The 24633-nt window shown below is 45.3% G+C and overlaps 1 protein-coding gene across 3 annotated transcripts in view; it reads right to left on the reverse strand.

Moving 5' to 3' along the window:
* Positions 1 to 2908: 2908 nt before the first annotated feature.
* C8H10orf71 (chromosome 8 C10orf71 homolog) overlaps positions 2909 to 24633 on the reverse strand; it is a 68144-nt gene continuing 46419 nt past the window's right edge. Inside the window, exons 2-3 of one of the 3 annotated variants that reach the window (XM_069980829.1) lie at positions 21649 to 21730; positions 2909 to 7716 (exon numbers count right to left, since the gene is read on the reverse strand). In XM_069980829.1, the coding sequence (XP_069836930.1) occupies positions 3306 to 7649 (4344 nt within the window). In that variant the 5' untranslated portion in view covers positions 7650 to 7716; positions 21649 to 21730 and the 3' untranslated portion in view covers positions 2909 to 3305. Of the gene's footprint in view, positions 7717 to 15907; positions 16076 to 21648; positions 21731 to 24633 lie in introns of those variants that run through there. The other 2 variants (XM_069980830.1, XM_069980828.1) reach the window with 2 other exon arrangements.

A 24633-nucleotide genomic window follows, 5' to 3' on the forward strand; every position in this document is an offset into this window, starting at 1 on the left:
TTACACCAGGTGTATATTTACACCCTTTCATAAATCTCCCTCAGTATGTCAGAGGTCACCCAGCTTTCCCAGTATTCCGTAGTCAGTATAATGGAGGTCACCCAGCTTTCCCAGCATCCTGTAGTCAGTATATTAGGTCACCCAGCATCTTGTAGTTAGTGTAAAGGAGGTCCCCAAGCTTTCCCAGCATCCTGTAGTCAGTATATTAGGTCACCCAGCATCTTGTAATTAGTGTAATGGAGGTCATCCTATCATCCTTGAGCTGCTTAATAGATATTAGACAGATAGATATGTGTGTGTGAGAGAGATATTGGAAATATATAGGTAGATAGAGCCAGTAAAAAAAGGACATCTACCAGCTCATGACAAATCTTGTATTGCACACATATGTACCATCCTAACATGAGAAAACAACAAGCTACCACCTTTAAGCTAACAGTTTATTATTACCTACAGTATATGACCATCATATATAGGCCGAGATAGTCTGATTGAAGGGGCTGTCCAGGGTTGCAAAATACAGAGTTGCTTTCTCCCAAAACCAATACAATTGGGTATTACAATTTGATTCCATTCTCTTCAGTAGAACTGAGCTGCAATACCACACGCAAACTGAGGACAGGGTTGGCGCAGTTTCTGGAACTAAGCAGCTATGGGTTTTTAATCTTGGAGAACCCCTTTATTTTTATGTGGTTCTGTATGTGAAATGTAGAAAGTCCCTTACACTATTATACATTATTATCACTATTATTTACACTTTTATTCACTATGAGTAATGGAGAATATTCCCTTTATTTTTTAAAAGTATTGTCGTTTGCTGAGGTTTACTATGAATAAAATCATTGGTTGGGGGCCACTCAGACTCACTCGCTCCCCCCTAGGCAGAACCCCTAGCTAGGTCTGGTGTAGGTTTGCCCTTATCCCACCGTCATACCGCTACCACTACATGTGTGGAGCCATTATTCTCAGCCATCACTATGCAGCTATTTTTGTAGTGATAAAAACACATCCCTGTTTGTCTTGTAGAACTGTATCAGTCATAGTGCCTGACTATACCAGTGTTCCTACAACTCCCATCATGTCCTGCCATAAGAAGGCTAGCAGGGCATTCTGGGAGCTGTATATAAACCCTGGAGCATATAAAGAATTTGTTCGAGCTCTTCCATCAACTGATATTCCACCAGCAGCCCACTGATTCATAGTAGAGATAGCTGCGGTGGTCACTGAGGGAGATGAGGGATAGGCCCCGCCCACTTTCTGACAGCCAGGAGAAAAATTCATTTATTTTTCTGAGCCTAGCGATACCTAGCGATTACTCAGCAACCGCACAAGCTATCAATACAATTTAGGTCTCTTTTTAAAGGGTAACATTGGGGCTTTTTTTTTTTATAATATCATTTTTGCTCACTTAAATTATAGTTGCGCTTTAAAGTGTCACAGTCATTTTTTTTTTTTTTTTTTCAGAAATCAATAGTACCGGTGATTTTAAGAAACTTTGTAGTTGCGTTTATTAGGCAAATATGCCATTATCTGCATCTCATCTACTGCATCTCATCTACGGTCGTTAAGGGGTTAATGAATTAGCCATGACAACATCATGTGGCAGACATTTCCACAGTCTCACTGCTTGTACAGTAAAGAATCCACGTCTGTGCTGATGGTGAGCTGGTAATGTGGTACCTGTTGTCCCCGTCCCCTATAACCATGCAAGTGTCCAATGTGATCGATGTAGTGAACATGTTTATTTTATTTATTTATTTTCTTTATAAATAAGAGAAAAGGCGGAAGATTTCAACTTTTATTAAGGGATGGGATTTCATATTAATAAAAAACTTACTTTTTTTTCATACTAATTTGTAGTCCCCCTTCTATGAGCAATTCACTGATTGCTCATAGAGATCAATGCAATACATATGTACTGCATTGATTTATGTAATCTGTGTTTGATTACTAAGGACTGCTGAACCCCTAGTAATCAACTACCGAATTGGATTAGCGTCATTATGTCGCTGAGGTCTGGCCCGGTGAGTATATTGGATCACCAGCTCATGTTGTAAGCCTTCTCTGTACCCCCAGCCTTATGTCAAAATAGGTTAAAAGGTAATTAGCAAGTCTGGCGCACTGTGGCGGGGTCAGTGACCCAGTGCATCAATATCTCCTCCCATCTATGATATGCTTCATTTATATTCATGTACATCCAGGATGGAACCTAAAAGCAATGGGAGGATAAAGTGGTGCACTGGGGGCACTGGGCCCATCTTCAGTGTACTAGACCAGCTAATAAACATATACAAAAAAACGTGAATATAACGGGAATGGGGTGGTGGATAAAATTCAGTGAGGCGCCACTGGTCTGTAAGTGTAAAAAAGTTATTACAGCAATTCTGGTGACAGATTTCATGTTAAAGACCACACTGAGTCTCACTGCAATCATGAGATATGCTGGGTGAAGCACGCACTGGCGCACTTCACTCTATGACCAGCTAACTAATTCACTCAAAGGACTATAATGAAGCAAATCAGTTGGATATTGTTTATATTCACTGGAGAGTGAAGCACGTCTCTGTGTACTTAACCTGGCTACTGGAAAGACAACAGACACTTATTGGTAAGCTAGATGGTGAAGGCTATACCATACTGGAAAGACTTACTGAGAGAATGAAGACTGCACTACTAACTCAGGACAGCATCTCATAGAAACTTTATTGTGCTGAGTTTATCTGCAACACAACATACCCTATGCAACAAAACTGTAGTGACAGTGATTCAAAAAGCACAATCCAACGAAAATCAATCCATTTTATCTGCATAGAAATTGTATGGTTGTAAACATACAATACATATACACTACTTATCTCAATACATGTTTGCAGCATACTTTTTTGTAGGTTTGCCCCAGTGCTGGAGTGATAAAAACAAATTTTCAAAAAATGCACGAGAACTTTATAGTAAAGTGGACAGTCTATGAGGAAGGGGCCTCATCCTTAGCGCCAAGTCACAAAAGGTTTACTTTATAAAAACACAAAATGCATATTGTTTGACGAATGTAATATAATGCAGAAAATACAATTTACCATAGACTCCTGGGTAATTTTGGTGACCTGAGAGCTTGGTGTAAATAGTCCAATAATCCACTGTGTGCACACGTGCTGTTTATGCCTTACTGTCACTTATACTCTATGCAGCATTGCTTCAAGCCAAATCATGTTCAAGTGGAATTAAAGTGGCTGTACAATGTTAGGCTTAACAGGTTAACAATATTTAAAGGTTTTTGTGGTTTTTATTTTTCCTAACTTTTAGAAATTTCATAAAACTGCTTCCATAGCAAAGTCATCTATATCCTTCATTGAGATAATATCTGAGCTCCTACTTGTAATTCTGTCCATGCTTAGTGGAGTCCCCGTCATTCTCTGGTCATGGGAATCACAATTTATGAAATCGTGCATTTTTAAAGAATCCTCACTCCATACACTTTCTCTTTCACAAGTGTTTATGTTATCATGATTCAGAAGGTGTGCTGCTCCTTTAAGGGATGCTATGGATGAAACTGGTACTGGAGTTAGCCCGGGATACCCTACGTATGGACTGCTGGACCTTTCAAATGCTGGACTTTGCCTTTCTGATGTCGGTAAGGACATTTGCAGGTACTTTCCTGTTTCAGGATCATAGAAGGTTTTGATACGTAAACAAACAGGGATATCGACCACAAAGTACTGTCCGGAGTCGGGGTCCTGAAGAAGTTTACGCTGGGTAAGTGGAAGTGATGGAGTTGAGGATTCGGACATTAAGTCATCCTGCTCTAAAGTTCTGGACCTGCATGACAATAACTTTTCATGCGATAGTGGTGTAACCAGTGTCGGAGTAACATTGCCAGGTGATGGAACATCCGAAACAATGTCAGATTCCTGAAAGTTGCCATCTTGTACCCTTTGAGGGATCTCAGTCTTTCTACGTTTTTTGGTCAGACGCTTGGCACGACGTAATGCTTTTTCTGTTTTAGGGGGTACAGCTGGAGGTTTTGCATTTACCCTCTGCGATTCAGGAAAAGATACCTTTTCCGGTTTTGGTATGTCAAAATTTTTAGGATCAGAGTCTGTGTGAATGACTCGTTCAGGTGGCAAGAAATTAAACTTTCCATTTCTTGTATTAACACTTGTTGATGGTGGACTTGGTATGTCTTCTAAAGTGGAAAGTGCTGTAGTGAAGCCAGAGCTTTGTGTGTTCACAGACATGGGGCTGGCTACAATGGAACAAGTCACACTTTCTGACATGGGGCTTGTTATGGTGGAACAGGCAATATCTTCTACAAAACCAACACTATCCTCAAAGTGCAAGAGTTCATTATCAGTAGGAGAATAAATTTTATCTTGAGCATCAACATAAGGAGAACCACATTCTCCATTTACTTGCTCCTTCGTTGATTCGCTTACATTGTGAACAAAAGTGTTGCACTCTGGTGATGGCCCTGGTACTTCAGAGACACATGTTTCAACTGGATGAAAGAAGGACTCTTCTAGACATGGTGAATTCTTGTTCCTACTGCCTTTAGTCACAATGATAGCATCAGATAGTGCCCGGTCTCCTGCCTCTTCGTTTTGGGCGTTAATTTTATTATGCTCTTTGGCATCTTGTTTTGGAGTCTTAGATGTAGGACTTACTATTTGGTGCTTTTGATGTTTACTCACATTACTTATATCAAAATTCTGTGTGTTGAGTATATCTGTACTCATGCCTTTACTTTCTCTAGCATCTCTTAGGTCTCCAAACCTCCATGAAACATTATCATCTAACTTCTTAAAGACCAGGCAATCTTCAGAAAGACTTCTGAAAAGGGGAAGTCTCACTGATTTTGTAACTGGAGAAGATTTTATTTTATTGTCTTTTAAGAGAAATAGATTTGGTTTAAAAGGTGTAATGGACGATGGCCTTCTTAGTTCCTCAGCACATGCACTTTCCGCTCTAGGCTCTTCATCTATCAATATCTCTTGGCCTTCTTCTCTCTCAATCTGACACTCTAGAACATTAGACTTTTCATTGCTCTCTATTACATCTACCCCATTGCTACTATTAACAGCAAAATACTGTAAAACGTCTTGCGTTTCATCATCTTTAACAACCTGCTTTATACTTTCATAATCTTCAACAATGCATTCACTTTCAATCTCTTGGGAGGCAAAACACTTGCTTTGTCTTGGAGAATTCTCAATACTGGCTTCTATAACACAAGGGGATGGATTGGTTACACCATTTATACATTCGTTACTCTTAATTTCTTCTCTTATATTTTCTCTTTTTGGCAAAGGATGGACTTCTGTGTTTTTTATGCAAGCTAATAACTCTTCACTATACTCTGTTTGCTTACCACCTATATAGCTATCTGCTTTACCGTAAAGATTTGGTAAAGGATAATCCATTTCTTTCCTTATGTGATTGTCATTAGGAACGGGACATACAGAGGCCGCATTCTCCTCATGCATACAATTTGCATCTGATAGTCCTTCATCCTTATAGATTTCTCCATTTTGAAGTGTTGTGATGTGATCCATGGGACTTAAGGATAAATACTTCTCAGATTCAATAATAGGTAGATCACATGTGATTTCTGTTTCCCTTATGGAACTTACATTTTCTTCAAAATCAGTTTGATTTGAATTTTCAATTTCGTAAATGGATTTACTGTTGTCCGGTAAGTGGATATTGTTGGACACACCTTCCTGCATTCTAACATCTGTTAGCAAATTACTTTCATAGCCATTTCTTGTTGTAATGGCTGGATTATATGTGCTTTTGACCCTTTTTCTCATGTCTTTTAAGTTAAATAGTAAACTTGTTGCCCTTGATTTATAATCATCTCTTTTCTGATACAAGTTGCTCTCTTTTTGGTCTTGCTCTTTAGCTGTATTAGGAATTGTGGGGGTCATTACAATGTTTTCATCTAAAGCTTCTTGAATGTTTTTCCTTCTTATAACGGGAGTTAAAAGGTTTGAGATGTTGAAAGGCGATGGTTTTTCTTCTGGAACCTCTTCTTTCCCGACAGGCATATTTTCATGGGATTGAGCTGCGGTAATCTTTTTCTCGGCTACAGTTTTATTACTGCTTTTTGTTTTTCTCCATGGGGGTACAAGATCTTTGCTGCTAGATATAGTATTAGAGATTGGGGGAGATTTTTGCAGTGTAGTGGGAACATTTACAGTTTCATCCTTTGGTGATTCTCTAGTGCTGCATTTCTTCTCTGTCGGTTGACTTGGCACCATATCTTTAACGACTTCTTTTTCTATTTGCTGTATTAATGTTTTTATTCTTCCGGGGGGTGGCTTGTCTTTCTCTGGTTCCTTTATTTCTTCTTTGCTTGTTGCTTCAGACATTTCTAATTGCTGCCTGGAAGCTGTCTTTGCTTGGACTTCCTCATTTTCTTTTGTAAAAGATGGGGGTGCATTACTTATCACTACCTCATTGTTAGGAAGTGCTTCATGACCGGGTTGCTCTGGTGATTTAGATGCATTCACTTTATTCATCCAGTTACCTTGCTCCATAGTTGATGGCTGTCCTTCATCTGGCTTAATCCCATCATGGCTTCTTGCATTTATTGGAGTTCTTGCAGTTTTGTGGCTAGAGTCTCTATTTTGTCTTGTATGTCTTCTGGTTGGAAGTGGAGGCACAGTTCTTAGCATTTGATTAGCATCATAGCTGCTAGACACTGAAGAAGCAGGAGATGTCCAACCTAATTCTAGTCCACCATCTCTTGCCCTTATGCCAGGCATTGCTCTTTGAAGTAAAGGTGAGCAAGGGGTTGCTGATCTTGGAAGAGGAGGTGTCCCTGGTATTGAGCTATCACTTTCATCACCTCCAACCATTCTCTTACTGATGTCACTCCAAGATTTGAAGGCACTATGTTCACTATGTAGAAAAGCTGTCCTTCGTAGGGCATCCCTCTGCTTTCCGGCTTTTTTAACTTGGTCAGCTAATGGTGACCCTGGAGAACCCGATGGAGACCTTGAAAGCCGAGAACACATTTCCGTTTGGGACTCCAAGAAAACTTCTCTAGCAGTACGCCTGTGTATACTGGGACTTTCACTAAGCTGAAGATCACATGGATTGATAGATTCTAGCACTGGCTCATTAATGTCATTTTTTTCCACAGCCTCCCCAACAGGACTTTCTACCACGTCCCTTTGAGAGCCTTTAGAGAAAAGAAGTCTTGCATGTGAAAGAGAGTCATCTGGTATCTCATTTTCAATATTGTCAAATGTCCTTATTAATGATGACACTTTTGAGCGTTGCTTATAACCTCTTGGCACAGGGGCACATAATTTGTTGTTGGTCTTTACATCGTTCAAACCTACCTTTGTATAGTTTAGCAAAGGCTGGAATGTTGGAGCCCACTTCCCACGTTGGCGTGGAGTTGTGGGTAACTGTGCCAAGGGCTGGGTTTTTCTGACTGACAGATTGAAAATTCCTAGGTGGTACTTTGTTGAGAGTGGCATTTCTCTAATGGGGGAGGGTAAATGAGGAACATCATTGAATAGTTCTTCTTCTGCAACGCATAAACTCCTAAATGCTCGGTCCGTGAAACTGCTCACCTCCCGGTCTGTGTCATCCATTGTTCCTAGGCCATCATTTTGCTTCTTATGCTTTTTGTAGCGAAGCATGTCAGCAAATTATTTTATTTTAATCTGGAGATGTATGAAATGCTCTGGTTTTTCTAATGCGTCCTTCCTGTGAGTAGAAAAGAACAATAAATTAAACTCAATGAGATTTCCATTATTTAACAGTTAATTTTTTTTACAACACATTTTCACAACATACGCGAAAAGGGCATGTTATATATTATTGCAAAGCAAATACATTATTATAAATATCAGTAATATTAACAACAGCTTTCTTAAATTCTTAAAGGAATATTCCAGAAGATAAATATAGCATTTAAAAGTGCTATTCTAAGATTTAAAAAATCTGATCCCCCACAAGTAATTCCCACATTTCCTGTTGAATCACTGTTTAGATGATGGTGAAACATACATTATATGGCCATGTTCCCACTGCGTAAGTTTGGTAATAATCACGGCCGTTGATTACCACGGAACTTACGTAGTGCTGCCTTCTAAAGAATCCCGTCCAGGATCCCTAGCGGCGCCCCAAGAAACATGTCAGTTTTCTGCGGCCGCTATTCGCTGAATAGTGGCCGCAGAGAACCTGTCAGTGCACACAATGGAGTGTGCAGCTCCGGCCGCACGCTCCATTGTATGCAGCGGGGAATTCAGATGCGGGCGTGCATGGATGCGCCCGCATGCGAATTCCCCGCAGTCAAGATCATCTGGCCAGTACTGCAGTACCAGCCAGGATGATCCTCTCTGACACCAGCCGTTTTGTGATATATTATATTATATGTTTCAGGTGTTATCTGAAACATTGTTAGGGCCACGGCGGCGTCCCGTGCTCCGTACTGCCGCCGCACCCTCTCTCCGCGCTCCTGTCCATCGCTGTCCTGGCCGGCACGCACGTCCCCGCCTCCTAGGGCGCGCACGCACGCCGGCTATCTCAGATTTAAAGGGGCAGTGCGCTCCTAATTGGCTTGTATGTCAATCACTCCCCTATAAGTTCCAGCCCTGCCCCTTCCAGGTGTTGGAGCCTCTACATGCTTCCCATAGCGTTTGGCCCAGCTCCCTGTTGTTCCTGATTCCTGTCCGCTACCTGGTCCCTAGTCCTTGTTCCTGATTCCTGTTTGCTACCTGGTCCCTAGTCCTTGTTCCTGGTTCCTGCTCCTCTGCTACACTATTGCTCCTGTGCTCAGCCTGTCACCTGCGGTTACGCCTACAGACCTCTGCCAGCACCATCTCCTGCCTACTGCTCCTGCCACGCCTCGCCTGCCGTCACTAGCAACCAAGCCAGGGGTAGCGACCTGGGGGTCACCTGCCGCAGCAAGTCCATCCCGCCTTGCGGCGGGCTCTGGTGAAAGCCAGCGGCCCTTTAGACTCCGCTCCCTGGTGAGGTTAGTGCCATCGCTAGTGACGGTCCAGTGGATCCACTACTCCAGGCGTTACAGTAGGCTCCAACCATGGATCCCGGCGAGGTGCCTGATATCCGTGAAGTAGCCCGAGTGGTCGCCCTACAGGCTCAACAGATCCAGCAACAGTCACAGCTGATCCAACAACTAACTGCAGCCGTACAGCAGCATACCACAGCTCAGCAGTCTTCACCTCCTGCAGCCTCTTCAAAACTACGACTGGCTCTCCCAAGTAAATATGGAGGTGACCCCAAGTTGTGCAGAGGATTCCTGACTCAATGCACTATGCATATTGAACTTCTAAGCAGTCAGTTTGCCATCGAGCGCTCTAAAGTGGCTTTCATCATCAGCCTATTGGAAGGTAGAGCTCTGGCTTGGGCCACACCGCTGTGGGACCGTGATGACCCTGTTGCTGCTAATCTCTGAATCTTCCTGGCTGAGTTCCGCTCTGTCTTTGAGGAACCTGCCCAAGCGTCTTCGGCTGAGACTACTCTCCTTAATCTATCTCAAGAAACATCCTCCGTGGGTGATTACGCCATCCAGTTCCGCACCCTGGCTGCAGAACTAGACTGGAATGAGGCCGCCCTAATTGCCACCTTTAAAAAGGGCCTGTCCAGTCGAGTGAAAGAAGTGCGTTTTCCTTCAGCGCAGCCTGCCGTTTCTTGGATACATTGTCTCCGACCAGGGCCTACAGATGGATCCAGCCAAGCTCTCAGCTGTTCTCCAGTGGCCACGTCCTGTGGGACTTAGAGCTATCCAACGTTTCCTTGGATATGCCAACTACTATCGGCAGTTCATCCCTCACTTCTCTACCCTGGTCGCACCCATAGTGGCTCTCACCAAGAAGAAGGCGGATCCCAGACGTTGGCCTCCAGAGGCCGAACAAGCCTTCAATAGCCTAAAGTCTGCCTTTGCCTCTGCTCCTGCTCTAGTCCGTCCGGATGTCTCCAAGCCATTTTCTCTTGAAGTCGATGCATCTTCTGTGGGCGCAGGAGCCATCCTCTCGCAAAGGGACACATCAGACAAGATCAGAACCTGCGGGTTCTTTTCAAAGACTTTCTTCCCTGCCGAGAGGAACTATACGATTGGAAACCGTGAACTCCTGGCTATTAAGTTGGCACTGGAGAAGTGGCGTCATCTCCTAGAGGGGGCTAGACATCCCGTTAACATCTACACGGACCACAAGAACCTCCTCTACCTCCAATCGGCTCAACACCTCAATCCCCGGCAGGCCAGGTGGTCCCTCTTCTTCTCTCGGTTCAACTTTACCATTCATTTCCATCCAGCCGAGAAGAATATAAAGACTGATGAATTATCCCGAGCATCCGATGTCATGGGGCAAGAGGAATCCCCTCGTCACATAATACCTCCCGATCGCCTAGTACCAGTTGCCACTTCTACTCTGCAGAGACTGCCTCCCGGTAAGACTTATGTGCGCCCCGCACTCCGAAAACGCATCTTGAAGTGGGGTCATTCCTCTTTGGTGGCCGGGCATCCAGGAGCTCAAAAGACCAGGCAATTGATCTCCCGTCACTACTGGTGGCCCAATCTCCTTCAGGATGTCAAGGACTTTGTGGCTTCCTGCGCAGTCTGTGCCAGGAATAAGTCACCCCGTCAAAGACCTGCCGGACTACTTTTGCCCTTGCCAGTCCCAGACCGTCCCTGGCACCACATAGGGATGGACTTCATCACGGACCTACCTCCATCCACGGGCAATACAGTCATTTGGGTGGTGACTGACCGCTTCTCTAAAATGGCTCACTTCGTGGCCCTTCCTGGACTACCCTCTGCTCCTTGTCTGGCTCAGTTGTTCTTCCGACACATCTTCCACCTGCATGGACTTCCTCTTCACATTGTGTCCGACCGAGGCTCTTAATTTGTCTCCAAGTTTTGGCGTGCACTCTGCTCGCAGCTCCAAGTGAAGCTGGACTTCTCATCTGCCTATCATCCCCAGACCAACGGGCAAGTGGAGAGAGTCAATCAGATCCTGGGTAACTACCTACGTCATTTTGTTTCCAGCCGCCAAGACAACTGGTCCGATCTATTTCCATGGGCAGAGTTTTCTTATAACCATCTGGACTCGAGTTCCACAGGCAAGTCTCCTTTCTATGTGGTCTACGGGCATCACCCTCGTCCTCCTCTGCCTCTCTCTCCATCATCTGAGGTTCCTGCCGTGGAGGAATTGATCTCTGACCTTCAGTCGATCTGGGAACAGACTCGACAGTCCTTACTCAAAGCTTCTGAACGCATGAAGGACCAGGCTGATAAGAAGAGGAGACCTGCCACAAATTTTCTCCCAGGTGACAAAGTCTGGCTCTCGGCCAAGTATGTCCGTCTCAAGATTCCCAGCTACAAGTTGGGTCCTCGATTTCTTGGTCCTTTCTCAGTGCTAAAACGCATTAACCCAGTCACCTACAAACTCCGTCTACCCCCTACTATGCGAATCCCGAACTCCTTCCATGTCTCCCTCTTGAAGCCAGTGGTCCTCAACCGATTCTCCAGTAAAGCTTCGTCCTCCACTCCACAAGCCGTCTCTGACGACGTATACATTGTTGAAGACATCCTAGCGATGAAAACTGTCAGAGGAAGACGTTTCTTCCTAGTGGACTGGAGAGGTTTTGTTCCTGAGGAGAGATCCTGGGAACCCGAATCTAATATCCTGGATCGGGATCTCATCAAGGAATTCTTGAAGACCAGAAAGAGGGGGAGGTCAAAGGGGGGGGTACTGTTAGGGCCACGGCGGCGTCCCGTGCTCCGGACCGCCGCTGCACCCTCTCTCCCACTTCTGCAGCAGCCGGTGTCCATATGCAGGGACCCGGAACTGCTGTTGCTTCGGCCCCGGGGGGGGCGCCTCACCGCACTCCTGTCCGTCACTGTGCTGGCCGGCACGCGCGTCCCCGCCTCCTAGGGCGCGCGCGCCGGCTGTCTCAGATTTAAAGGGGCAGTGCGCTCCTAATTGGCTTGTATGTCAATCATTACCCTACAAGTTCCAGCCCTGCCCCCTTCCAGGTGTTGGAGCCTCTACATGCTTTCCATAGCGTTTGGCCCAGCTCCCTGTTGTTCCTGATTCCTGTCCGCTACCTGGTCCCTAGTCCTTGTTCCTGATTCCTGTCCGCTACCTGGTCCCTAGTCCTTGTTCCTGGTTCCTGCTCCTCTGTTACACTATTGCTCCTGTGTTCAGCTTGTCACCTGCGGTTACGCCTACAGACCTCTGCCAGCACCATCTCCTGCCTACTGCTCCTGCCACGCCTCGCCTGCCGTCACTAGCAACCAAGCCAGGGGTAGCGACCTGGGGGTCGCCTGCCGCAGCAAGTCCATCCTGCCTTGCGGCGGGCTCTGGTGAAAACCAGTGGCCCCTTAGACTCCGCTCTCTGGTGAGGTTAGTGCCATCGCTAGTGACGGTCCAGTGGATCCACTACTCCAGGCGTTACAAACATATTAGCCACTAGGACAAGATTTCTGCATGACAGCAAAATATGTTGTGCCCCTTGGTAATACATTTTTTAAACCTAACATACATAAACATTGCTTAAAATGAGCCCACATCTTAATAGTAGTGGACTAATGGGCCTGGCAACTTTGGCAAAAGTTTTTCAAATGTGATCCATGACAGTAAAATATGTCGTGTCACTCAGGGCCGGGACGAGGAATTTTGGTGCACTAGGCAGAGAAGGCAAATGGCGCCCCCCCTCCCCCATTTGTATATATACCCCCTGTTTGCTTCCCCAGTTGTATATATATCCCCTGTGTGCTTCCCCCAGTTGTATATATATCCCCTGTGTGCTTCCCCCAGTTGTATATATATCCCCTGTGTGCTGCCCCCAGTTGCATATATTTTTATGTATATATATTTATGCATATACACACATACACACATTTATGCATATATACACACACATTTATGTACAGTATATACACTCACACACACACACACACACACACACACTCTTATGAATACACACACACACTCTTATGAATACACACACTCTTATGCATACCTCCCAACCGTCCCGGATTTCGCGGGACAGTCCCGTTTTCGGGGTGCTGTCCCGCGGTCCCGGAACGGCCCCCCGTGTCCCGCAATATATGTGGCCCCAGCGAAAAAAACAATAAACCAGTAACTCACCTGTCCTCCGGCCCCAGCAGCTCCTCTCCCGGCAGAGCGCGCACTCCCGTCATCCTCCGGGGCGGGCAGCGGAGTACAGAGTCACTGACAGTACCGGAAGTAATTCATATAGAGGCTGCAGGTCACTTCCGGTACAGTCAGTGACTCTGTACCCCGCTGCCCGCCCCGGAGGATGACGGGAGTGCGCGCTCTGCCGGGAGAGGAGCTGCTGGGACCGGAGGACAGGTGAGTTACTGGTTTATTGTTTTTTCCGCTGGGGCCACACTAATGGGGGGAATTGGCTACTATGTGGGGCACTATATGGGGGGATTGGCTACTCTGTGGGGCGCTATATGGGGGATTGGCTACTATGTGGGGCACTATATGGGGGCATTGGCTACTATGTGGGGCACTATATGGGGGATTGGCTATGTGGGGCACTATATGGGGGATTGGCTACTATGTGGGGCACTATATGGGGGATTGGCTACTATGGGGCATATATGGGGGATGGGCTACTATGTGGGGCATATATGGGGGATTGGCTACTATGTGGGCATATATGGGGGATTGGCTACTATGTGGGGCACTATATGGGGGCATTGGCTACTATGTGGGCACTCTATGGGGGATTGGATACTATGTGGGACACTATATGGGGATTGGCTACTATGTGGGGGGCACTATATGGGGGGATTGGCTACTATGTGGGGCTCTATATGGGGGATTGGATAATATGTGGGGCACTATATGGGGCATTAGCTACTATGTGGGGCACTATGTGGGGATTGGCTACTATGTGGGGCACTATATGGGGATTGGCTACTATGTGGGGGGCACTATATGGGGGGATTGGCTACTATGTGGGGCTCTATATGGGGGATTGGATAATATGTGGGGCACTATATGGGGCATTAGCTACTATGTGGGGCACTATGAGGGGATTGGCTACTATGTGGGGCACTATATGGGGATTGGCTACTATGTGGGGCACTATGTGGGGATTGGCTACTATGTGGGCACTATATGGGGGGATTGGCTACTATGTGGGGAACTATATGGGGGGATTGGCTACTATGTGGGGCACTATATGGGGGCATTGGCTACTATGTGGGGCACTATATGGGGGCATAGGCTACTATGTGGGGCTCTATATGGGGGCATTGGCTACTATGTGGGGCACTATATGGGGGCATTGGATACTATGTGGGGCCCTATATGGGGGATTGGATTCTATGTGGGGGATTGGACACTATGTGGGGGATTGGACACTATGTGGGGCACTATGTGCGGGATTGGATACTATGTCGGGCATATATGGGGGCATTGGATACTATGTGGGGCATATATGGGGGCATTGGATACTATGTGGGCACTCTATGGGGGATTGGATACTATGTGGGACACTATATGGGGATTGGCTACTATGTGGGGGGCACTATATGGGGGGATTGGCTACTATGTGGGGCTCTATATGGGGGATTGGATAATATGTGGGGCACTATATGGGGCATTAGCTACTATGTGGGGCACTATGTGGGGATTGGCTACTATGTGGGGCACTATATGGGGATTGGCTACTATGTGGGGGGCACTATATGGGGGGATTGGCTACTATGTGGGGCTCTATATGGGGGATTGGATAATATGTGGGGCACTATATGGGGCATTAGCTACTATGTGGGGCACTATGTGGGGATTGGCTACTATGTGGGGCACTATATGGGGATTGGCTACTATGTGGGGCACTATGTGGGGATTGGCTACTATGTGGGCACTATATGGGGGGATTGGCTACTATGTGGGGAACTATATGGGGGGATTGGCTACTATGTGGGGCACTATATGGGGGCATTGGCTACTATGTGGGGCACTATATGGGGGCATAGGCTACTATGTGGGGCTCTATATGGGGGCATTGGCTACTATGTGGGGCACTATATGGGGGCATTGGATACTATGTGGGGCCCTATATGGGGGATTGGATTCTATGTGGGGGATTGGACACTATGTGGGGGATTGGACACTATGTGGGGCACTATGTGCGGGATTGGATACTATGTCGGGCATATATGGGGGCATTGGATACTATGTGGGGCATATATGGGGGCATTGGATACTATGTGGGGCACTATAATGGGGGATTGGATACTATATAGGGCATTTTTGGGGGGATTGGATACTATATAAGGCACTATTCAGTCAGCAGCATGTGGTGACTGTAGGGGAGTGGCTATGGAGGGTTGCTATGGGGGCGTGGCTATGGAGGGTTGCTATGGGGGCGTGGCTATGGAGGGTCGCTATGGGGGCGTGGCTATGGAGGGTCGCTATGGGGGCGTGGCTATGGGGACCGCGGCGCACATGTCCCTCTTTGCTCTTTGCAAAAGTTGGGAGGTATGCTTATGTATACACACTCACACTCTCACACATGTAAACACACACACACAGACACAAAACAGCTACCTCTGAGTGACACACACACTCTCACACATGTACACACACAGACAGACACAAATCAGCTACCACTCAGTGTGACACACACTCTCACACATGTACACACACACACAGACACAAAACGGCTACCTCTCAGTGTGACACACACACACTCTTATGTATACACACACACACACTCGTATGAATACACACACACACTCTTATGTATACACACACACTCTTATGTATACACACACACTCACACTCTCATGTATACACACACACACTCTTATGTACACATACACACAGACACACACACACACTCTTGTTGTCGCTGTACACATACACAGGCACAAAACAGCTACCTCTCAGCTAGGTTGCTTGCACTTTCTCTCCTCTCCGTCCTGGGACTGTCATGGAGGGGTCTGCTGCTGATGATAATGATGCAGGGATGAGCATCTGACAGGAGAGGCCCAGGCAGACACTTCCTGGTCATCATGTGCTGTGTCTGCAGGCTGACAATCTTCACCTCCTCCTCCTCTCTGGCCCGACAGCTGAGCAGCTCCCAGAGCCTAGGGGATGTGTAATGCTGCACATTCCCCCAAACTGGCCTCCTGCACCAGGTCAGACGCCTCCTGGCAAAGGGAGCTCAGCCAGAGCAGTGTCTTCAGCCGGAGGCCGCCCCTCCCCCCCCCCCCCGGCCCTGTGGAGCAGCAGCAGAAGACTCACAGACCTGTGTATCTCCCGCAGGGGGCTGATGTAATCAGCTTCTGTATGCTGCTTCCGGTTCGGCCTGGTGGCGCCCCCTGCTGTTTGGCGCCCTAGGCCATTGCCTACCCCTGCCTACTCCTTGTCCCGGCCCTGGTGTCACTTATTACTCACAGGCCTATTATATTCCCGGTGCTAAGTGTACAATGAGCAGATATCATTATGCTATTATTATATCTAGTCTTCTATATGAATAAACTAGCTTAGTGCATGCTAGGACAGTGGACAATTCTCTCTCTGGCAACATGTAAAAAGCTATTGGGATGCAAATGGACAAATGCCATGTATCGGAGGTAGCTTTCCTGTAAGTCAATGCTCCACCCCTTTAGAACCTTAAAACATGTTTTCAAGGTTTATCAGTAATTTCCATCAAAAGGAACGATACCTTCCATAAATAGACAACTGTTTCAGAGCTTTTGCCTCTCATCAGTACAGATCTAGCTACTTGCTTGGTAGGAAAGAGGTCTTTGATGTGGGTCTGAGGGGATAAGATAGTTCATTGGTAAGACCACAAAGCTGGTGTATGCAGTCTTACAGGCCAGGCAATGCTTCTTGGGAAAAAGTATGCAAAGTAGCTCTCCTTCAGAAAGAAAAAGAGTTTTCTATCCTCTGCAATCTATTCATTTAGAAACTGTATTAACCAGAGAGAGAAAAGCAAATAAAAGTAAACTCTTGGTCGCAGTTAGTCAGATTAAATTCAGCCAGTGGTACACTCTGCAGTTTGACTATATGATTATCACGGGTTTGAAAAAGATTTTTGAATCAGGGAGTTTAACAAAACTTAAGCACAGCTTTTACAAACGAAACCAAAGTAGGTAGTATACTATTGATAAGACGACCATTCCCATACATTAGCTGACAGCAAAGATGGAGATGTGTGCTGCAGCCTCCATTACCACATCCCCATAGTTGTGCCCCCAGGGTAGCTCTATATGCTGAAGATTTGTTGGCAATTTTTTTTTTTGCAGCAGAAAATGTGGTAAAAGCCAGAAGTAGATTGAACATGAAGGAAAGTATGACACCTTTCCTCACCAGTCACCTAGTTATCCCCTATCCTTTGAGGGTCCCAGCAGTTGGACCCTGACCAATCACCAAGTTATCCTCCATACTGTTGGGTTCCCAGCAGTCAAACCCTGACCAATTACCCAGTTATCACCTATCCTGTTGGGTTCCCAGCAGTCAGACATTCACCAATGACCTAATTATAACTTATCCTGTGAGGGTCCCAGCAATCAGACCCTCAACAATCACCTATTTATTCCCTACAGGAACAAGAGGACAGGTCAAAAGCAAAAGGTTAAAGCGAATCTACCAGCAAGTTTTCCACACGGATAAAATGGCAACGGCACAACGGTCCTTTTTTTTAAATCGCAGCCCGGTTCCCGCGTACAGTGCCTTTCTATTCACGGGCACCAGCTAGGGCTGAAGCACTGGAGGTGGCCCGGCCTACACCCTGTGGGAGGAGACCCTCTGTGATGCGACTCCATTGACTGCTGGTACATTCGCTTTAACATACTTGAATAGTGAAACTCTATAACCTGATCAATGGGACTTGGTACTGGGTCAGTCAAGCGACTGTTGCATAACCCTGTACAGTGCCAAACCCGGTGGGACTAGGGTACCTGGGGCCCAACAGGGGAGCTGATCCTGGGGCCACCAATAAAGAATCAATGAAAAGTCACATGCTGACCAGGTTCCATCCTGGACTGATATATTATCACCATACATATCAACACCACACTGTTACTGACCAAATCCCGTATCCCAAGACCAATATTATCAGCAATAATATTATTAGCACACCATGACCACCACAATTAGCACCACATAGTGACTAATGCTATCGCATTACTATTACTAAATAAAATCCACTATATAAAGAACAGTATCCCCCCCATACACTGACCCATATAGAAGATGATATCAAGGTTTACAGGTTCTGCACACCATATAAGTGATTACAGTGCAGTTACATCCATTGACTCACAGGGGTCATCTTCTCTAAGTTATTTACTTTTCCTTTCTTCTCTATACGACAGTATAACAGTGCCTACTTTTTGCTCCCATGTATTATTTAGGCCCCTCTATACCCTCAGATAAGCACCCAACTGGGCATCCATATAGTAGTCAGGCTCTCCTTTGCACATCCATATAGTAGTCAGGTTCTCCTCTGTGTTTACATATAGAAGCCAGGCCCTCCTCTGTACATCTGTATAGTAGTCAGGTCCTCCTCTGTGTATACCTATAGTAGTCAGGCCCTCCACTGTGCATCTATATAGTTGTCAGGCCCTTCACTGTGCAGCTATACAGTTGTCAGGCCCTCCACTATACATTAATATAGTAGTCAGGCCCTCTACTATACATTTACATAGTAGTCATGCCCTCCGCTGTTCCCTCATATAGTAGTCAGGCCTCCTCTGTGTTTACATATAGAAACCAAGATCCTCCTCTGTGTATACCTATAGTAGTCAGGCCGTCCTCTGTGCATCTATACAGTAGTCTGGCCCTCCACTGTGCATCTATATAGTAGTCAGGCCCTCCACTGTGCATCTATACAGTTGTCAGGCCCTCCACTATGCATCTATACAATTGTCAGGCCCTCCACTTTACATTTATATAGTAGCCAGGCCCTCCTCTGTTCCCTCATATAGTAGTCAGCCCTCCTCTGTGTTAACATCTATATAGAAGTCAGGTCCTCCTCTGTGTATACCTATAGTAGTCAGGCCTTCCTCTGTGCATTTATACAGTAGTCAGGCCCTCCACAATGCATTTATATAGTAGTCAGGCCCTCCTTTTCCCCATATAGTAGGTAGTTACCCCCACAGTATGTAGAATGGTGTGGTGTAACAAAGCAAAGTATATTCAGATGTGTACCCCATACATATATGTAAAGGAGAACAAATGTGCTGTTTTTTAGTAAAGTAATTTACATCCCTGTACCATTTTTATTTCCTGTGGATCTATTCACTCCCTGCTTTCCTCTCTGAACTGCAACCTTGCTGTTGTCATGCAACATGGCAGACACTTTCCCACAATCCCCTTTCTTGCATGTGAAGTTAAAAAAACTGCCTGTACTAATGGGACAGATTAGGTGACTATTTGCCCCCCCCCCCCCTTTGTGTGCCTAGTAAGCACAGGGGGGCCCATATTGTCCCTTCACTGCTGGTATAGCTAATAGCTGAACAATTGTCTAGCTGTCAGTTATCCCCCCCCATCCTCCATATATGGGAAGGGAGAGGTAAGCCACAGCCAGACTGGTGGCTATACTGGTGGCTTATCTCTCCGAGAACAAAGGGGTTGGCAGTGATTTTCCATTATATCTCCATTATATCTCCACCAACGGTCAGTAGAGCCCTGTAAACCTCATACTGATGGCCGAACCTGCTGCTGCTTTAGACAGTATAAGAACAAAAGCCCAATTGGTAACACCCAACTGAATATTTCCTCATACAATAGAACAAGTCCCAGATAGACCAGAATTGCAAGCAAAATGTATGACAAACAACCAACCCAGTGGTCAGCAACATGTTTTTAAATAGATTAAGGAAGAATCCATATACAGGGTCAGATCAGCCAGAGTACAATAAAATTCACAGAACAGTACCAGGTAGCGTAACCCAATAATGGACCCGAGAGATTTTAACAGAGCTCTTAACTCTCTGCTCATCCAGAAGATGGGAACTACTAGATGGCTGGCCAATCGAGGGATTAAATTACCCAATCAGCCAAGTAACTATGTGCAATGCCCACCTATGAGCTGCATTTCAAGATTTCTTCCCACAAACCCTATTGTGGCAGCAGCTGATGTGCAGTTTCGGCACTGGAGTGCCAAGTAAATAACACACAGCATAGGCCCAGTGTAAGCATCCCTAAGACATACAGCTGTCTGTGGAAGGCTTTGGTTTTCCCTTGCCATGTTGCAATACTTGCAACTGAGTTAGGCTTAGATACTAAAGGGGCCACCCTGGTATTTCCCTATTTGTGTCCTAATACTGGCAACAGAATGGGACTTAAGGGAAAACATATCTGGGTCATTTGGTGATCTTCCCACTGGAAGCACCCCATAGCAATGGGTTTCCTTGCCAGGAGGGATATCTGGCTATTCCCTTGTTTTAAGACGCCCAACTGAGGCTCCGTGGACTCTATTTTTGCTTATTCTAATTTTTCAGGGGGCAATGTATCAATAGAGACTCTTGATTGATTTTTTAAAAATGTTGTTGCTGATCTCCTTGAGTTCAGTGATTGTCATGTTTTACTGGTCTACTATTCATTGCCCCCAATAACCAGGGCAGTACTCTGAAGCAGCTGTCTGTGGATTGATTCCTAGCTTTGGTTTTCCCTTGTCATGTCACAATACTCCAACTGAGTTAGACCCTTGTATTTCCCTAATTGTGTGGGACTTAAGGGGCTATGTATCAGGATAGTTTGGTGATCTCTCCACTGGGAGGCCCCCCTTAGCAATGGGTTTCCTCCCCAGGAGGAATATCTGGCTATTCCTGTGTTTTGAAACTCGTAACCGAGGTTTCACAGACCCTGTTTTTGCTCACCCCTAAAGCCCCTATAACACACGCTGGCAGCGAGCGCGTAAGTGCAGGGGAGACCGCGGGGAGGTGTGGGGGTGCTGCCTGGGTGATCATTAGATCATCCGGGCAGCCCATAGCAGAAAGCAGAGGTCTGCTGCCGCTGCTCCTATTCCACAAGTGACGGCAGTAGATCGCTGCTATCACAGTCATTTGTCTATCAACATGTTGAAAGACAAACGACAGCAACGATCAGCCGACATCGTTCATGTCGGCTGATCGTTGTCTTCTATTACACGGGACAATTATCGGCAGTAACAGCCGAAACTGGCCGAATACGGACGATAATCTTTCAGTGTAATAGGGCCTTAAGCCATGTTATCTTCCCAGGGGTTTCAGATACCACATGCTGATAAACTAAGTTTTTGGGCAAATCTAATGTAAACCCAAACAGGCATTTATAGAGGTTTTTGAAAGCAATTAGTGCAGGGCAACTAACATGTGCAAGGGCAACAGTCCCATGTGATCAACCTGACATACATGAACTGTGTATTGAAATGCAGGATTTAGTAGATTCAGTAGCCAACTAGTGGCCTGAATCAGATTGCAACAAGGGGTTAAAGGGGGGCTTGTGAGGAGACAACCCCATTCAACGTTAAAAAAAAAAAAAGGAACTTATCAGTCCTTGGTTATACACATGCAACTCTAACTTTCCATGAATTGGCTCTCCATCTATCCGTTAAGCCATTCTTCTTACTGTTATGTAATATATATATAACATCAAATGCCATATCTTTTACTGTGCACACATTCTGTACCTGTTGTAAGCTCTTGTCTCAGGTTTTGAAGGCTAGGGAGGGAGCCTGGCATGCTTCCTTTCCATCTGCTTTTTCTTCCCATCTATAGTGAGGAGTTAAATTTAGTACAGTAAAGTGTTTCTGTGCAGAGTGCTGATTTCATGAGCTACGACCTTCAGCTATTTCCACTGTGACACTCACACATAGTGTTAGAGGGTAGGGTCTATTTATATGGTCTTTCTATGTGTATTTCTTTCTTGACCAGTAGCAGCTGAGAGCTGATAGACACTTTATAGTTTCATGTATATTCTATACTACTGTATGTGTCACATTATATCATCCAGATACAGTACATTAGAGGTCAAGATGAGTACTACAGGGGTGAGAGTACACCCACAGACCTTTTACAGTTACCCTTCAGTCGGTGCTGAATTTACAGTTGGCGCTACTTAGGAATTCTCTGGGAACACATCCCATGCTTTTCTCAAACTCAACAAATATGTAGGTTTTATGATCTTACGTCTTATCATCTGTTAACTTTACAGCCAGAAAATGAATACAAATAAATCCAAATGATAAAATATGTATTCAAAAAATTAGATTTGTTATTCCACCTCCTTTTGCAAATGTCAACCCGTTGGCTTTGAGGCTTGGCTGCCAGGAAGTAAGCAAATCCATGTTTTCTCTTTCAAGTAAATTTCTAGGTATTTAGCAGCAGGGCTGGCCCTAAGGTAGATGGCACCCTGTGCTGTATTTGCTTTCGACCAGAGAAAAAGTCTAGGCTCCTTGCTGCAGCACATATAATACTTAGGTCCCCTGTGCCCGTATATAGTACCCCCCCCTGCTGTGCAGCCCCCAAATAGTAAAGCCCCCCAACACGCTGTGCAGTCCCCATATAGTATAGGCCCCCCTTTGCAGCAGCCCCTATATAGTGTCAATCTGTGAATGCTTTGAAGCTTTCCCAGCTTTGAGTTCTGTCCACCAGGTCCATCTTAGCGGAATTTGTACAGCTGAGATCAACAGATTTTCCTACTCGCTGCTATACCTTAGTTAACAATATACTACCATATACAATATACTACCATGTATATCTGATTCATATTTCATTGCACTACCACACTGTACATCTCTGCTGCACATAGGGCTGCCATTTTTGGGCTTACTGCTGTGGCTTATGCTAAATTGGATGGCATCGTTGTATACTGGGTTCACAGCCTGGTTGTGTGTCATCCTAAGAGCCATAGGTTGTTCACATGCTCAGAAGAATGCACTAAATTTTACATTTTATTAGTGGTGCCAACTATAGGCAGAACAAATGATTTTGTGGGGAAGTTTCTGGACATTATAAAAAGAAAAGTACCGCAAGCTGGTGGTTTTGGTGGTGTAAATAATACGTGTGAGAAGCTCATGGACACAAGAAGCCATTATATGTATACCACATTAGACCAATTACTGTAGTGATTCTAGGAAGGTGATCTATTTCTACAGTCACTTAGCTGGACAGAGTTCTACATTAGCCCTGAGAGCCCACAAGTTACTGGTCAACATCAAGCTCCTTCTGCCCAGCAGTGGTTACAAGACTGTCATGTTTAGTTTGTTACTATAGCAGAATGGACCAGTGTCCTAATGGGGTTAAGCGAGGTCAGCAGTACAAATCAAAAATTCAAATCTGCTTGCTGTTCAAGTTGTACTGTTCTTCAGTAAAGCTCAAGAAGCCACATCCTGTGACTGGTGTCATTCATTTGTAATGATCATTACCTTCACTGTAGTGCTCCTGTGAAAGTAGCACATGCATTACATAACCTGTTCCACTTAACACTTCCTCTTTTTCCACAGTCTCTCTTCGTAGTCCCGTGGGGAGTCCCTCCTAGACCCACCAATATGTCTTCTCCTCACTTCGGTTCAGTCATGCACACTGCTACCGTTACATCTGGCAATACAGCTGCCCCCATGCAGTTGTACTCGTGTCTCTGTACTTGTGTCTTGTTTCAAGTAAATGCTCTATTTCTGGCTGACCACATTCCTTATGTTGACAATATAATCACCGTTTGTCACTAGCACAAGATCTGAATGTTTTTACGCTTGTGATTTTATGTTTAAAATGTTTTTAGAAATTGTTGGTGTTTTTGTTTCAGAAATTTGTAGCTCAAGATCAGTTCTAAAAAAAAAAAATTAAAGGTTTTATGGCTTTTATGACATTTTTTAAGTGTAATGAGATATGTCCTTATCAGGTTCTGGAAGTCTGCACATACACTACCTAAAGTACTGTTTTAAATTGCATTTGGAGAATGCAAAACCAGATTCATATGTCTTGGAAACCTGGAACCCCTGGAACACCTTTCGAGAGTCTCCACCATGCGATCTTGGTCAGCAGAGTCTTTACATTAGAGAAAGGAATAGGGGACACTCCTATATCACTCCCCTCCCCTGCAGTGCCACTCACTTTTTTTTCTTTATCCTATTCCCTCCTTACATTCCCACCTTTCCCTCTTTTTACATCTTATTCTTGTTCCTACATACATATGGGACATGTTGCTGCCTGTCATTTCGTTTATGCACAGTTTTAATAATGATCAAGGTGACATTTATTCATTTTGATGACCATGCTTTCCTTGATGTACACATTAAAATAGGGTTGCTCCTGCAGCAAGCACAAATTCTCATTCAGCTAAATAAGACCACATGTGAATTTTCCATACCATGTATTTAGATACATGTGAGAGCCAGAATACTGATTTAGCAATAGGTTGCTACATGCACAGCATTTTATGAAAAAAGTATGTATTCATTTTTGTGCTCAAAAATGTTATGGCCAGATATGACATGATCTAATTTACAGTGGGTCATATCATATACCTCAATTTACTACACTGACTTAAAGGGAACCTGTCACCCCTCTGTGTCGGGGTGAAGGCCGCCCAACCCCCCGCTAGAGCCCCGTATACTTACCCCATCTCGCCCAGTCCCGCTCCTGGAGCCAGTCCCGGGACGGAGATATCATTGTCG

Source organism: Dendropsophus ebraccatus, chromosome 8, assembly GCF_027789765.1.
Source record: "Dendropsophus ebraccatus isolate aDenEbr1 chromosome 8, aDenEbr1.pat, whole genome shotgun sequence".
Classification (NCBI taxonomy): Eukaryota; Metazoa; Chordata; class Amphibia; order Anura; family Hylidae; genus Dendropsophus; species Dendropsophus ebraccatus.